This window comes from Antennarius striatus, chromosome 1, assembly GCF_040054535.1.
Source record: "Antennarius striatus isolate MH-2024 chromosome 1, ASM4005453v1, whole genome shotgun sequence".
NCBI lineage: Eukaryota > Metazoa > Chordata > Actinopteri > Lophiiformes > Antennariidae > Antennarius > Antennarius striatus.
In genome coordinates this window covers 20,208,686-20,224,990 of record NC_090776.1, presented here as the reverse complement: position 1 = coordinate 20,224,990, position 16,305 = coordinate 20,208,686, and the positions used below count along the sequence as shown (strand labels likewise).

At 39.0% G+C, this 16,305-nt stretch overlaps 1 protein-coding gene across 3 annotated transcripts; it reads left to right on the top strand.

The window, feature by feature from the left end:
* The first annotated feature begins 1,173 nt into the window (after positions 1-1,173).
* Positions 1,174-16,104, top strand: tmod2 (tropomodulin 2). Of its 3 annotated transcripts, XM_068332015.1 has the most exons (11): positions 1,202-1,254; positions 6,569-6,647; positions 7,171-7,391; positions 8,021-8,177; positions 12,103-12,225; positions 12,475-12,546; positions 12,629-12,759; positions 12,879-12,986; positions 13,074-13,217; positions 13,526-13,670; positions 14,127-16,104. In XM_068332015.1, exons 3-11 carry the CDS (start codon positions 7,266-7,268, stop codon positions 14,156-14,158), a joined length of 1,038 nt encoding a protein of 345 aa, XP_068188116.1. In that variant the 5' UTR covers positions 1,202-1,254; positions 6,569-6,647; positions 7,171-7,265; the 3' UTR covers positions 14,159-16,104. The 3 variants fall into 3 exon arrangements, 2 of the variants coding, with proteins under 2 accessions (XP_068188033.1, XP_068188116.1); XM_068331932.1 differs by lacking the exon at positions 6,569-6,647 and having other exon boundaries at positions 1,174-1,254; XR_011037902.1 differs by lacking the exons at positions 6,569-6,647; positions 14,127-16,104 and having other exon boundaries at positions 1,174-1,254; positions 13,074-13,308; positions 13,526-13,664.
* The last annotated feature ends 201 nt before the right edge of the window (positions 16,105-16,305 follow it).

The window sequence follows — 16,305 nt, the reverse complement described above, 5'->3', positions numbered from 1 at the left end:
TAGGAGTACTGTACCAACATACAGTACAATATTTATGCTCATATTCAAGATGTCAAAATTAATTCAGAGGGCAAGTAGGTAATCCATTACATTTCTGATATATTTCAAAGGGTAGTTTTGACTCACATTGCAAAAATAAATCACAGATAAAAAATGTTTATACTGTACGTATATTAAATTTATCTAAATAGCGTCCTAAAATTGCATTGCTTATAATGTATTGCATATTGTTTTATGTATAATATGTCTACCAATAGCTAGTATGAGTAGACCGTGATTAACTGAATGTATGGTTGTTATTTTACTGTCATTCCATACATTTTCATTTTGAAATTTTAATTCATAAATGTTGATTAATGATCAAATTGCCACTTCTTTGAAATTGCATGTGACAGTTCGAATATTACAAGGAGTTACTGAGCTTTCAGTGGCACTATGGATTTATTTTCTTGGTATACTCGTTATTGCGTCCATTTATTTTTTCCCGGTGTGGGACTCGGGTGGAGGAGCCACATGTCTGCTGATTGTTGTCAAATTTGTGCCTAAAACCATGAAGGGCAACACTGTGAATTCAATATGCAAATGTAAACAACATCCATCTATCCATCCGTCCATCCACTCATCCAATGGTTATAACCGTTCTTGTTTAGGATTGCAGGAAATGGTTTATCTCAAGTAAAAAAAATAAAATAAAATACAGGGTATTTATTTTTATATACCAAGAGCCTCAAGAATCTTTCTATAGTTTTTATGCACCCTACTGTTAGGTGCAATCCTACAATAGTTCGACATCTTTGAGTCAGATTTAAAAATTCCAAAATCTTCACATCAGGTGCATAAAACACAAATTTTTTGAGCATTTCCATGACATGACAATATAAATTAAAAGATGATATAATTCGTAATTTCTCTCATTTTACTTTTTTTAAATTTGTTGTATTTAATTTCCATTGCTGCCTCTTTGGACTGTGTATATATGTGTATATGTCAAAGATTTTATTTTATTTTTCATGCTCATCTCATCAGCATTTGCTAGAATCTAGTACTGTACATGGAAAGGGCGGGCTGATATTATGCTATTGGTTGACTCTAGGAAAACTCCTTTTCTATTGGTTTACTCCGACGTCACTCAGACAACTAACTCGCTCCCCCTTCCTGTGTTACCGCCCTTGGCTTGAGTGAGAAAGTAGGCATTGAAGACATTGCATTAACAGGAAAGACTGGTGTCACTGGGAGTTTTGTCGGTCGTCTCAGGTAACGAAAACGATAAGTCATGTATTTATTTTGAGTTTATAAACCATTTCACGGAAAATATCAACTTCGTCTTTTTTCATAATGTCACTTGTATACTGTCTGATTTAGCTAAACGGCTAGTACACTGAGTCAGCTGCAGAGGCTAGCCCGCTACTTGCTATGTGTCATCGGGCTTTTTGGCATTGAGCTTTAACGCCTGTCTTCGGAAAAAAATACTAAAGTACCAAAGTAGGTGTCGTATAATCTGCCTTAGCTATGTGTTCGGTAGTGTGTGGCCTCTTTCACTAAGTGACGATAAATGTTAATCGTTTATTGTCAGTCTGATCATCACAAACATGTCAGGAGTGAGTTAGCTAACATCATTCGTTAGCACGTGAAGTCCAGAAGACGCGGATGAAACTATCACTCCGAGAGCTTTTTAAAGTTAACAGCGAAATATTATGATTTAAAAATAAAAATTATTGCATATACTTAATGGCACAATCAAATATCGTTGTCTATAAAAATGTCTTTTCATTTGCTAGCATAAAGTTACTGATTTTCGATTGTGTATGAGTGGCGCTATCTGTACACTCAGTATGAAATTGTTGTTGTTTTTTCAAAAAATTAATTAATATGAAATTTGTAAGTATGAAATTGATGTTATACTGTATTAGCTGCGAATCCCACCAGCTAGACAACACACTAACTGCACATACAGGTCGTCAGCTGTGTCGGTAGTTGTGTTTGACTAAGACAAGAGTTCAGTGTTTTGAAGGACACATTTTAGCTGGTATGAGTCACACCAGTGTGGTAGGTTAGACAGGACCAGTTTACCTGCATCAGTGAGGTTTCTGACACACACATCCAATTAATCTCAGTGTTGTTGTTCCTGCGAGGCTCATTTGCTGAATCCAAGCATTGAGGATGGCTGCATAAATGTATGTAGTGTTCTCTTTAAGCCTGAGGGCAGGTGGACTTGCTTCAGCTGTGAAAGCTGATGACATGGCTTTTTTGACAACACTGCCTACCGAGCAACTTTCTCCAGTTCAGCATTGCAGATAAACAGGCTCCTGAGGTTGATCATCATCATGTATGCACACAATGAATTGTCACATTTTAAAGGTTTGAATATAGCAGCCTCTAACTTGTGTATTTGAATGAGTGAACAGCATACAAGCAGATTTTCTTATACATAGTTGTATTGATGGTTATGCACAGATTTTTTTTAGCCATAACTATTTACACACACGCTAACATGACATTTTCAATTCTACCCTAGATAGTAGATGCATGTACTATTATAAATTACCCTTACATTATATATATTCATGGTACGGAAAGTATTCAGACACCTTTAAATTTCTCACTCTTTGTTTCACTGCAGCCATTTGCTAAAATCAAAAAAGTTCATTTTATTTATCATTAATGTACACTCTGGACCTCATCTTGACAGAAAAAAACAAATGTAGAAATTTTCGCAAATTTATTAAAAAAGAAAAACTGAAATATCACATAGTCATAAGTATTCAAAACCTTTTTATGTGACACTCATATTTAACTCTCATGCTGTCCATTTCTTCTGGTCCTCCTTGAGATGGTTCTACTCCTTCATTGCAGTCCAGCTGTGTTTAATTAAACTGTTTGGACTTGATTAGGAAAAGCACACACCTGTCTATATAAGACCTAACAGCTCACAGTGCATGTCAAAGCAAATGAGAATCATGAGGTCGAAGGAACTGCCCAAAGAGCTCAGAGACAGAATTGTGGCAAGGCACAGATCCGGTCAAGGTTACAAAAGAATTGCTGCAGCACTCAAAGTTCCTAAGAGCACAGTGGCCTCCATAATCCTCAAATGGAAGAAGTTTGGGACGACCAGAACTCTTCCTAGACCTGGCCGTCCAGCCAAACTGAGCAATCGTGGGAGAAGAACCCTGGTTAGAGAGGTAAAGAAGAAACCAAAGATCACTGTGGCTGTGCTCCAGAGATGCAGTAGGGAGATGGGAGAAAGTTCCACAAAGTCAACTATCACTGCAGCCCTCCACCAGTCAGGGCTTTATGGCAAGAGTGGCCAGACGGAAGCCTCTCCTCAGTGCAAGACGCATGAAAGCCTGCATAGTGTTTGCCAAAAAACACCTGAAGGACTCCCAGACTATGATAAACAAGATTCTCTGGTCTGATGAGACAAAGATTGAACTTTTTGGCATTAATTCTAATACTTTCCGTACCCACTGTGTGTGTATATATATATATATATATATATATATATATATATGTATGTACATAATGGGATATTGCCAACACCCTTCTGCATCCTATAATTGCTTACTTTGCTTACTTTGATTTGCTTATTGTTTTACATCTTTAAAAACAGTTGAATCCTGGTGAAGGAGCAGCAGTAGCTCAGTCTGATAGCTCTTGGGCTGAGGACCGGAGGGTGGCCGGTTCAAGACCCACATGGACCATTTGGAGTGTGACGGGCAGTTGGAGAGGTGCAGTTCACCTTCTGAGCACTGCCAAGGATCACCCTCTTCTCTATTTGCATGCTTACAGGTCGTGTGTGTCTGTGCATGTGCGCTCGGGCCTGTACATATATACGTGTAGGAAAATAGATTAGAAAACGAGTGGATAATGATAGTGATTCCCCTATGGATATAATGATGTATGTTGTTTCTTCTTCTATTGTCATGCCACTTTGCTCATATTTGCAAAACATTGAGGTATGAACCAATTCTTCTAATTTTTAATTCTTTGACAGTGCCCATACCTGAGGAAGCCAAGCTCAAACAAGGATTATTGCAAACAGCTTAACAGAAGGGTGGAGAGTAAAATTGTTGAAGAGTAAGTAGGACAAGGAAGTGCAGACTCGTCCCATGGGTGGTAAAGCTAGGCCATTGTGACTATCAGCTTTTTGTGGGTGGTGCACTTCAATGATGTAGTCGCTCCCAGAGCTTTTTGTTCATGTCTTTGTGGCAATTTAGTATTCCTTTGTGTTCTGCCTTGATGATCTAAGATGAGACAGTGTCTAGTATTGTATATGGTTAATGGCACAAGTCATCTTATTATTTTACTGAAGATAAGCCACTATTCATTAGATACACACATTCTGGCATTTATCTTAAAAACGTTACAATGGTTTATCTTTTTTTTTTTGGATATACTTGTAAACACTTTTGAGGAATCATGCACACTCTTGAGAGTACCAATGCTAATTTTTTTGTGGATGTTACCATTCTTGTCATAATCTTGTGTAAACCAGCCACGGGTTTATCACTAAATCTGCCGGGGGACCTTAAGTTATAATGCTTGTGACTGTGTCCTTGTGCTTATGTACCCAACAGTAGCCTGAGTGCATGGGGTCAGTGTAGGAAAGTGTAAAGTGAGTCCAGAGTGTAAACAGGTTCTTAGTATTATTGGCTCAGAGCCATCTGTTGTCTTGAAGGATTAGTAGAGAGAAGGAGGAGAAAGGAATCAATCAGATTGGGCTAATGGATCTCCTTGAGCCCACCCATTTCCTCTTTTACCCCTGTCTTCATGCCCCATTACATCTGTCTGCACACTCAGAAATACCCAACCTCACTGTGAGCAGTGGATGTTGTTTAAGCACGTAAAGATTACATATCAGTGACGATCTTACATGTTGTTGACAAAGTAGGATAATGTGGTAAATTGAGTTATATTGAGACAATCTTGTCACAAGTAAGTGTGTGTCTGTTTGTTTGTGTGGGCTTTAAATATTTGCGATTTAATAGTAATTTTTGGCTGGTGTCTCCAAATCCTGTACTGAGTTGTAACTTTTATCTTTTTAAAATTAGTCTGGGTGAGCATAACATGGACCAAAAAGCACATAAATCAAACTTCATGTACTGTAATGCAAGACTAGTCTTGCTCTCGTTGACCAGTAATTACTTGACTGCTGTGGGAGTAAACGAAGCATGACCTTGACATGAGGATTTTTAGCTTAATACATCAAAGTCTTTGTTTTCAGACTTGTTCCTAGATTCTGGGGGATTAAGACACAAGCCTGCATGTGTTTTTCGTGCTTGTGGACATCCTTGTGTTGAGTATGAAAGATGAATTCAATTTAGCGTCCAAAAGCATGTGAGCAAAGGCCTAGAATGACTTCATGAAACAAATTCCTGTACTATCCTATGATTACAGAACACGATTCCTATTTTGGACACATTTAGACATGATATCGATGCATGGTCTGAAAAAAACCTAACACATTTCAGTTTTATGCCTTGTTGACTTTTATTACTTTTGATTTTACCACCCTTTATTTTGATCAGTAAGTCTATTTGTCAGTGACAGTTTGCTCATTCATTTACATATTTTTATTGCCTCAAACAAGAGCCATAATTTAATTTTTATTTTTATTCGTCTACATAATTTGTCGAGCCAATTAGCTTAGCTTTATTACAGCTTCAGTGGCTGATGCTCATCCTCTGAGTCAGCTGGAATAATAGCCTGTAGAATCAGTACATTAGACTTCAGTGTTGTGACTCTACTTCCCAGGGACTGCACATAAATATTACAGATTAAGAAGGTTATTGTAGAGATGATTTAATTTGCAATGGTTTGATTAAAGTCAGTTATGCTGACATTTGGATCCAGGTTCTTTTGCTGGGACATACGCTTGCAAATGCATCCCCATGACCTTCACAATCATTCCAGAGCTAAGTGCGTACTTATTGTGGTTTAATGAAGGAGATGAGGTGAAGAATTAGTAGAGACAGATTGTGGATTGTGGAGAGGAAAAACTGAATGGCGATAGCGACAGACTCTTCAGGGATTCCTCCGAACTGGAAAAATCACTTCAGCAGCACTGGGAAAATGGATCTAAATGTTTTAGAGGCCTTAGTCAAACCACAGCGCTGAAGCAGGGGGTTATTTTCCTCATTTCACCAGCATTACAGGTGGTGTTTTATGTCACAACTGACCTAACCAGGACTGGATGTCCCTATAAATAACATTTGTCTGTTCTATATTTACATAAACATGAACAGACTTTTCTTTGCACATTTGATTTTTTTTTGGGAATACGGTGAGTAATCAAGTCAGAAAACTAGAGTCAAATATCTGAGTAGGACGAAGGCCATCTGTGAAGCCCCACAGGAAATATGGAAATCATTAAGTCATTTTCTGTTCAGACTGGTGGGAGCTGGAAACCGAGGGCCAAGTTTTTATTTTAGTTTGAAAAGATCTACACTCTGGCTGTGCAATATGACCACATTAAAATCAGTTGTTTCGAACATTTGCCTCAGGTATGAGCAGTCAATGATTATTCATATTTTTTGTACTTCCCAAATAGCTGACATAACTTTCTTTTTAGGTCTAAACTTCTCGAGGACATGACTGAGAGGTTCTAAATATCAACGTTGGGTCATCTATTTTCTCTTTTGTTTTTTGGGGTAGGTAAGCTGTATTTGCTTACCTGGGTTTTATTCAACCTTTACTGTGGTGTTATGAGCTGACATTTCTAGTGACGATTTAATGCCAGTAATTCTTTTTTGTATAGACTCTAGCATCACTATTCTCACAAATGCAGAACAGCACAGACCCCGTTAATACCATTAATACATTCATGCTGAAAATTGTTTACTTTGTTTTCAGGTTTTTAATCCCTGGGAGAAAATAAATATATATTTTCATGTCATTCAGGTTGCACTTCTTTTTTATGTTAATGTTGTTCTTTCTGACTTATCTCAGAGATGCTGTTAAGAGAGAATTTCTTGATCCTTACAGGAATGGTCAGATGATTTGTCAGAGCTCCAGAAATGTCTGCCATTATATTCTTTTTTTACTCAGCTTTGCACAGGGATGAGATGAAAACGTCACATTACAGTTCAGATGTAATTACATTACTCTGTAGTCAGCTTAAAATAGTTTTGCTCAATCACCATGAATCTAATTGTGTCGTTTTTGTGTCTCCAGGTTGCGTTTCCCTTGTCTGGAGCAGCTAGACGTATAAGAAACAGCGTGGCTGTTGTCTGCTGTTCAGTGTTGTTAAGCAAGCTATAGCCAGAACCATGGCACTGTCGTATAAAAAGGACCTCGGCAAGTACAAAGATATTGACGAAGATGAAATCCTCAACAATCTGTCGACGGAGGAGCTGAAACAGCTGGAGATGGCCCTGGAGGAGATGGACCCAGAGGTCAGGACGTGATGAGAACTGGAGGAGCTGAGGCTCTTTATTGAGAGGGAGTTCCTGTAGTAGAGGGATTTTTTTTTGGAAAATGGCCCATTTAAAAATAACAGGACGTATGACTTGTAGGAAATTTCCAAGTTTCTTTGCCGCTGTATTTCTTTTTTCAATCCATATTTTCGTTTGATTTCTTTATACCCTTTATCTTTTACTCCCAGTCACCAGCTTCCAAAGATGAAGGCTGAGCTGCAGACTTATAAGTGTCAGCGCTCCACCCTGACACAGAAGCTGTTATTTAAATACAATCTATATCGAGTCGCTCTATGTGGTGATACGCAGAAAGCAGCAACGACAATGGAGGAAATATTTGGATGGCGTGTCATTAAAACCAAGAATTAGGTGTGTCGGCAACAAAAACCACACCATTTGATTATTAATGCTGCAGTATGTACAGACAGGCCAGCTGACATTCACTTTCTCCAAGTGATCATTCACAGCAGCGGTCTACAGTTTCATTGTCATGTTAAACGTTTAAGCTGGTTGTCGACCATGGTACAGGTACACGTAAATCTAGACAGAATGTTTTGAAGTCTTACTAGATTATTGTCTGTAACATTTCTTGTGTCTTTCTTCCACAGAATGCTCTTCTCCCAGCAGGCTTGCGTCAGAAGGATCAGACGGTGAAGAAAGCAACGGGAACATTCAGCAGGGAGAGTCTCCTCAAATACCTGGAGAAGGAGGCCATGGAGTACAAGGATAGAGAGGACATAGTTCCCTTCACTGGAGAGAAAAAGGGTGAGTGTTCTTCTACTACTGCCTCTCAACGGACACACACTCGGACATGAATATTTAACTTGTTATGACTTGAAAGTGAAATACGAGTCCTTTATTTACTAGACAGTGTTGATTACTGGTGGTAATTGGTTTGTGGCATCTTGACTGTAGATTAACACCAGTCTTCATATGAAAAGTCATGACTGAACACAATGGCTCAAATGGTTTTATGCTCTCCAAACTGCAAAGGGCAAATATTGTGAAAGAAAAACAGACAATAGAAGGAATTCTGCTCAAGCTGTGTTTCAGTGTTTATATAGTGTAGCATGCCTAATCAGTAACATCAAGGGGAAGGCACAATCGCATGCTGCAATGCATTTTCCAGTGTATCAAGAATAGAGCTGTGTCTACAGTGCTGTAATTGTTGGTCTTCCAGTGAGTTTGTAGGTATTACTAATGCATGTCTGCTCTTATCCAATAAACAGCAGTGAGGGAAGGTGTGTCTGGACAGAGGATGGGAGTCTTACGGTCTGTCTGTAAGGATGTGTCAGGATAAAAATCGAGTCAAATCCAAATGTGTGCTCTGCAGATTTACAGATAACTCCAGAAAATTATTTGAGTGGGAGTCAATATGCAAGACCAAGCTACTCAAATAAGTCAGCATGGATTTGATTTTGTGTGGAGAGAGAGGTCAACCTGCAGGACATCCCCAAGATGAGTTGTGTCCTCTCTGGTTTTCATGCTCCTCAGAGAATCCTGACCATCAGTCCAGTGGAGTTCAGTCTAATTTAGTTTTGTAGGTTTATCCAGATTCTGTTCTGTCATTTCAGGCTGTGTTGGCTGCTGTGACACAGATAATAATCAGTACTGTCAGATAATAATGGGCTGCAAGTCAATCAGTGTTGTTTGCACTGAATTATTTGGGTGTTGCAATGTTTACATAGATTGGTGGTTACCATCTGTCTGGGATTTAAATTGAGAATTGAATCAGTTTAATGAGTTTCAGGCTGACCAACATAAATGTGGATACTTTGCTCATGTATGACCATTACAACAGTCAGTGTAGTCACAGGGAAATGACTGTTGTGACAAGACAATGTTGTTCGTGGTGAGAAGTTAAATAAACTGATAATAGTAAATGTTACTGTGAACACTCAAGAAAAAAAACAACTTGTTGAAACAAGTTTTAAGATACGTGTGTACTTTTCTTTAGCACTCCTATAAAGAGGGAAAGGGGAGATATGCCATATGAGAATTGAAACTTAAAGCGAGTGGAGAACTTCACTGGGTATTGTCTTCAGAGGAAATTCTTTCATCGGGGTCTCGAGAGTTTTGGACGCTGCTCCCTCTCTGCAAAGCAAATATGGAACTGACATCTTCCCTCTGACCCAACCCTGGCCTGTTACAAATTATACTCTGTGTGTGTGTGTGTGTGTGTGTACCCTATGACAACATGGAAAACTCCAGTCATCGTGGTGGTTTTGTGGAATGTGGCTGATTCTTTCCCTTGTTATACTCACCCCCTGCTGGTAGTTTCCGTGGTCATGTGTTTCTCCTCAACAACAAAAAAGGTTCACAGGAAGTCAACCTCAGTATATTATTAAATATTGGATTGAAATTTTTGATTTTTCACTTTTATTCATCCTTCATTTCCTCTAGCGTTTTTATGAGCATGATATTATAATTCTCATTATGAGGTTAGGTGGAGGTTATGTGTTTTCTGTACATAGGATGTTTAGTATGATTATATTTTGAGATATGTGCGATATCACAGGCATAGTTTTGTATTATTATGTGATGTTCTTACTAATAATGATGACAATGATAAATATGGTTGTTTTTGTGCTAACCTGTACACATTTCACTTGTCGGCTATTCATTTTAAATCAAAGTGCACCTAGGTGATGTCTGAACAACACGCTCATTAGGTTACAGCTGAGAGTTCATTGTGTTACAGGGCTTTCAACTAAATGCAAAAAGCATCAAAAGCAACAGAAGGAAAAATGCTGTCAAATGAATTTTGGTAATCTGTGGAGGATGAGAAACGTTTGAAATATGAATCAGAGATAATATTACCTCGAGGTAATGTTCATCTCATTTAAGAGCAGTGGAATTACAGTGAGCGAATAGGCTGTCTGTAGAAGTAATCTAACTTTTGTAACCTGAGCCTAATGTATTATTTTTTAAGTTAGTTTGCGGATTCACCATCCTTTTAACTTGACAAAATAGCATTACTTTATATAGTTCAGTTCAGTGAATTGTTTTTAAGATTTTGTTACATCCATAAGGAGAGGAGCTGAAGAAAGTGCACATGCTGCAGAAATAAGATCCTGTGATTATTAAATCTGTTTTAGCTGTGCCTGCATGCACTGATTAAATTATTTAAATGTTAAATGATGTGGAAATGCTGTAGTACATAATGTATTTTTTTCCATATTTGTTCAATAGTTGGATGCACTTGACTTAAAAAACTGATTTTAAACAGGAAAACTTTTTGCTCTTCGTTCTACTGTAAACTATTCCAGTGGTGATTATTTAAAAATGGGTTTAAACAGGTTCAGCTTCTTCTGAAATGACCACAAGCTGCATTGTCTTATTATTTGTTTTAGATTACTAATTGTATTGATTTCTTCTTGGACTATTTATGTCAAATAAATTGATTTGGTGGTTTGTATGTTTTCTAAGGTTTGCAGTTCTGTTAACCCAGTAGAAACACACAAGCACAATGCAGTCCTTTAATACGCTCCGACAGTATTTGCCATCTAGCGAGCGACCAAAGGGCACGACACGTCACAGAGGAGTGTCTGCAGTTTCTGTCAGTATTAACACCTCTGGAGAAAGAAATGGCATCACCTATGAGTGTGCAGTCATCAGCTGATGGCGGTCTTTCCATGATGATGCTGTTTTACTGTGATCTGCCTCATAGTCCTGGTATCAGGAACAACTAATTAGCTGTGTGTGGTAAAGGTCATTATTTGAAATAAACACAAAAGGGGCTCTACCGTCAAACCCGTCAGTTTCTGTATTTGTCGGATCCTTCAGTTTCACGCCAACTCTGTGTTTAAAAAGTGCTTTATTCATTCACTACAGAAGATATTTTCCTGTGTGAATCATTCCGATGACAGATCTTAACTTCTTTTCTACTTCTGGCGGCAAAACTAACTCCAGAGGGACTTGAGAGGATGCTGACGTCTAACTGTATTTACTGTTTGCTGGCTCTCAGGAAGTTCCAGACTCTCCCACTGGGGACCAGTTTAAAAATTTGCCTGGCTGGCATAACTTATGAGAGGGGTGGAGTGGGGACTGAGTTTATTCTCAGGGTGTTTTTGTTTAAGGAAACGTTCAGAAATGCTTTGAACAGCACCGACCGGACGGTTTACCCGTCCAGGGCAAGTTTCTTTTTTCCAGTGGCGCATTTTAGATTAGATTCCAGTTATTGTTCCGTAACTTCCTGTGCTCCTTCCGTTGCTTGCCTTAGATAGGTTGCCATGGAAATACCATAGTTTTCAGACTGTCACGGCTGGACTGGGGAATGCTGTGTAAAATAGCAGGAGGTCCAGATTAAATTTAAAGAGACTTTTGCGTTGTACGGATTTCACCTCCTCGTCAGACACAATACCATTGTGTTCAGACATGGAACGCAACTAATTTATCATTAACGACGTTTAGTCACAGAGTGTATAAGTTAAGGTTGTGTGACACTGATTATCAGAAACAGACTACCATGTCATCTGTGCAGATCTCCTTAAACATAGAAATGTAATGGATTTAAGGGAAAAAGTCAAGTTGTAATGGTCCTGTTGTAGTGTGTCAGGTTAAACAAAACTGGAGAAACAAGCGCTGATTATTAGTGATGTAAATTCCAAACTGGGCAGACTGACACTTATACTTCCTGTATAAGTATACTAACACCTGTCCTCATTATCTCCTCCTTCTGTCTCCACAGGGAAAGTATTTATTCCAAAGCAGAAACCAATACAAACACAGAAGGAGGAAGTCACAACCCTGGAACCAGAGCTGGAGGAAGCCCTTTCCAGCGCCACAGATACAGAGCTGTGTGATCTAGCAGGTAAGAGCGAGTGAAAGTTTTGACTGAAGCCAAACTGGTGTAAAAGCCTAGCTTGTGTGCTGTACACACACCCCGAGTCTGGTCCCAGCCAGAACAGTAAAACACAAGCCCCTTTCACTCTGGCCCTCTTCCATAACGCTCTGTCCTTTACTGTGCGTGAATACAAAATAACTTTCAGTCATTCACTCAGTAGTGTACGTGTTATCCATGAAAACATGTGCATAAACACAGAACACTTTTGTTTTGCAGCGATCCTGGGTGTTCACACACTGGTTAGCAGCAGTCAGACATATGATGGGACTGGAGGCAAAGGGTACAACAGTAAGTGTGATCATGAGATGAAAGATTTGAATTTAAAGCTCCAAAAACGATCGTCTCCTCCATGTCTGCCCGCGTTTCTTAGATGTGGTCAAAGGGGAAAAGATGAACCCAGTGTTCGACGAACCGCCTAATCCAACTAACGTTGAGGAAACCCTGCAGAGGATAAAGAGCAATGACAGCTCCTTAACGGAGGTCAACCTCAACAACATTAAGGTGCACGTGTGTCAGATTTCATGCTGTTATTTTCATGTTTTCATCATCAATAGGTGGATTGTACCAATAAGAGGATGAGTTCTTATGTTTATTTCTCTGTGTGGTGTTTTTCCCTCTAGAACATTGCAATTCCCACGCTAAAGGACATCGCCAAAGCCATGGAGAAGAACACGCATGTGAAGAAGTTCAGCATGGCAGCAACACGGAGTAACGACCCCGTTGCTGTGGTGAGAGAGAGGGCGTGGCCTGTGGGCTTTGCGATTACACGGTGTCCAGTTTCATGTCCTCACATCTTCTTTCCTCATTCCTCCCAGGCATTCAGTGAAATGTTGCGGGAGAACAAGACATTGCGAAGTTTGAACATGGAGTCCAACTTCATCACCGGGGCAGGGGTGCAGACGTTGATCGATGCGTTGCGAGACAACGACACACTCACAGAGATCAAGATAGACAACCAGGTACCAAATATATGAGAGAAACACAAACGTGTGTTATTACTGTCATCAATCAAGTCACAGGAGGAGGTGATTACAGAAGATTTGTGAAAGGGTAAATCTATGTCCACTCTGACAGCAGGTGATTTTATGTAGATTTAAGTTGTTCAAAGTTTGTGCTGTTCAAAGCGTTGCGCTGATCAACAAAATAAAAAGTAAAAGCAGTTGAGAGTTTCCGGTCATGGGAAGGTCAAACCATGTACCTGTGTCTCTGCTGTAGATGAAGTAAATCTGACTGTTAGATCTTGACCTTTTGTGTGTTTGTGTTCCAGAGGCAGCAGCTGGGAACAAACGTAGAGATGGAGATCGCTAAGATGTTGGAACAGAACCACAGCATAGTGAAGTTTGGCTACCACTTTGCCCAGCAAGGACCTCGCTCCAGAGCTGCTGCAGCTATCACCAAGAACAATGACCTAGGTATCAAACACACACACACGCACACACATGACTTAACCTTTTATCTTCCAGCTGATGTCGTCCTGTCTGAGACAGTGAATCATGACAGTTCCAGAATCTGCTGTTAGTGTTTTATTTCCTCTCCTCTCTTTTAGCTCCTCCTGTCAGAGTCGCAGTAGCACAGGTGTGACGCATGGGTGTGACTATGAGTGTGTCGGTGTCTGAATGCATTAACTGTTTGCAGATTGACACAGTGTGATCATATAGCGTGGCGGCGTCACTTCTTTTCTGATCACGCTACACACGCTTTTGAAACGGGTCTAAGCTTCGACCACACAGCTCGTGATGACTCACTGATTTCAGGATTAACTAACAAAAACCATAGGAGTAAGGTTGTCGCATGTTTGCACTCTTGTCACATATATTTTGGGTGAATATTCATGCATTTTGGCTCGTTTTAATTTTGCTTTTCTTCAGTCCGCAGGAAGCGAGTGGAAGGCGATCTGTAAAGGGGCGGCGCCCGACGCGTCTCCCAGCCAATCCTGTGCTTTCATCTCGCTGTTTGGAATCGTTTCAGCCAATGCCCTGCTTTTCATCTCACTGTGTGGAAAACTTAAGTCTTGTGCCAAATTGTGAGACAAGGCGCTCTCAACCAGAACATACATCTGAGAAGAAGGGAAATAACTGGAATCACCTGCTCCTACACACATGTCCATACTCGTGTTTATTATTATATTGTTTTTGAAGTTGTAAATCTGATTAGTTTTTAGTAATATCATTGCAGTTGATCTTTTTTTTAACCTGTATATGATCTGCCCTTTTTCATTCTTGTTTTCCATTTTATAATATGATCTTCTGAAATTTAAAACAACAATAACAGCTGTGTGAAAATAACTAACACTGAGAAACGCCTGCATCCTCCACTGCAAGGGTTTTCTGGTTTGTGAAATTTCTGTATTGAACCAGAAGACTTGATGAGCTTAGCATACAGATTTTTACAACCTACTCATTACAACTAGCATGCAAACTCTCCGACTGTAAAATAACTCAAGTGATAGTAAATAACAAAGGTCACAATGCATTCACCCTCCATCTCAGATCATCATAAATTTCGTTTTCATGATGGTTTACTGGTGGTTGCCTTGGAAAAGCCAGCTTGACTGTTCAGCTGTCTCCCAACTCTATATGGATTTAAAATTGTAATTGTCAATAATGTTTTATATTAACTGTTATATGTCAAATTAAGGTCTTATTTTTGTGCTTAAAATTCTGCTTCATTCTTAAAATTCCAATCGTTGTTATTTTTATTTTATTTTTTTCGTTTCAGGTAAAATAGTTTGGAGAGACAAAAAGGATATTAATATTAGTGATCAAAGAGTTTTCCACTTCCTCTTACACATCATGTTGTTGACATCTGCTAAGCACTCAGTGATGATTAACCATGCCAAAGATTTACACGTGCAGAGCTTCAAGTATCTTACTGGTCATTCAGGGTTTTGCTTTGTCAGATTTCTCACAATACAAATCTGGGAAAGTTGTCTTGAGATTTTACAACAATGACCAAACATTTCAAGTCAGGCCTTTGCAGTTTGTTGCATGTTGCTCTCTGTTGGCCATCTATAGCTAAATGTTTAGCAAACATTGTGTAAAACTTGTCAGGTTGTTCAAGAGTTAAAACTATGTCTCATAGAACGCCATGCAGATTGTAAAATTCTACTTTTCTTCATTCCCTCACACAAACACGCATTTTTGGCTGTGTCATACATGATGTGCGTTCCTCAAACTTCTATAAGCACACTAACCTTTAGTTAGATGCAACACGATTAATTTAGGAGTTACTTGAACCTTGTATATACCGTTTATGTGGAATAGGAACAACACTCTGGAATGAATCATGTTTCTGTTGACCAAGAGTCTTCGCATCCTCACATTCCTTGAACCAGAACCGTTCGTTTCCATTTGGTTTTATATCTAGCTCCCACCTCTACGAACATATCTGCTAACATGTCCTCTCAAACCTTTGTTTTTATATTACTGTGCTTTGCTGGTGGACAGTTGTCTGGACACTTGTGTAAAATGGTGAAGTGGTTGCTCAGCCTCTCATTCATAATACTGTATGTCTTTTGACTGTAAAATACCATCTCAAAGTGTGTACACAAAATGTGTACCAAAAATATTTACACAGGTCAGTGCTGGGGTTTATTTTTTGTACCTTAAATCTCAGTTGTGTACTCGGCATAAGGAACATGTACAATAAAACCACAAACTGGTAAAAGGCACTGCTGAATATAAAACAATAAATGTTTTACATACTCTGTGTTGTTTTTTATTCTTTGTATTTTTTTTTATTATTGATGAATGAAATCTGTTGATGCAGCAAATATTAGCCTCCTGTTAAATCATTTCTTTGTTGTCATGATGCTCATTTGCCAATAAAGAAGCAAACTGGATCACATAGGGCTGAAATTCTTCATAAATTCAATAAAGTGAGGCTCAAACATTTTTCCCAGCTACCATTTCCAATTCCAGTAATGACACTTGAGGCTCGTTGCTGTCATCTTCTGGTAGTGATGGTTTGTAACACCAGAGAAACTATTACTCAAAACTTAAAATATGGCATCAAAGCAGTTAATAAGCAGGACAAATACAGCAACCA

Coding starts and splice junctions, on each gene's coding strand:
- tmod2 (XM_068331932.1), top strand. CDS start 7,266: ATGGCACTGTCGTATAAAAAGGACCTCGGCAAGTACAAAGATATTGAC. Junction 7,392..8,020: donor TGGAGGAGATGGACCCAGAG/GTCAGGACGTGA, acceptor TTTCTTCCACAG/AATGCTCTTCTCCCAGCAGG. Junction 12,987..13,073: donor GTAACGACCCCGTTGCTGTG/GTGAGAGAGAGG, acceptor CATTCCTCCCAG/GCATTCAGTGAAATGTTGCG.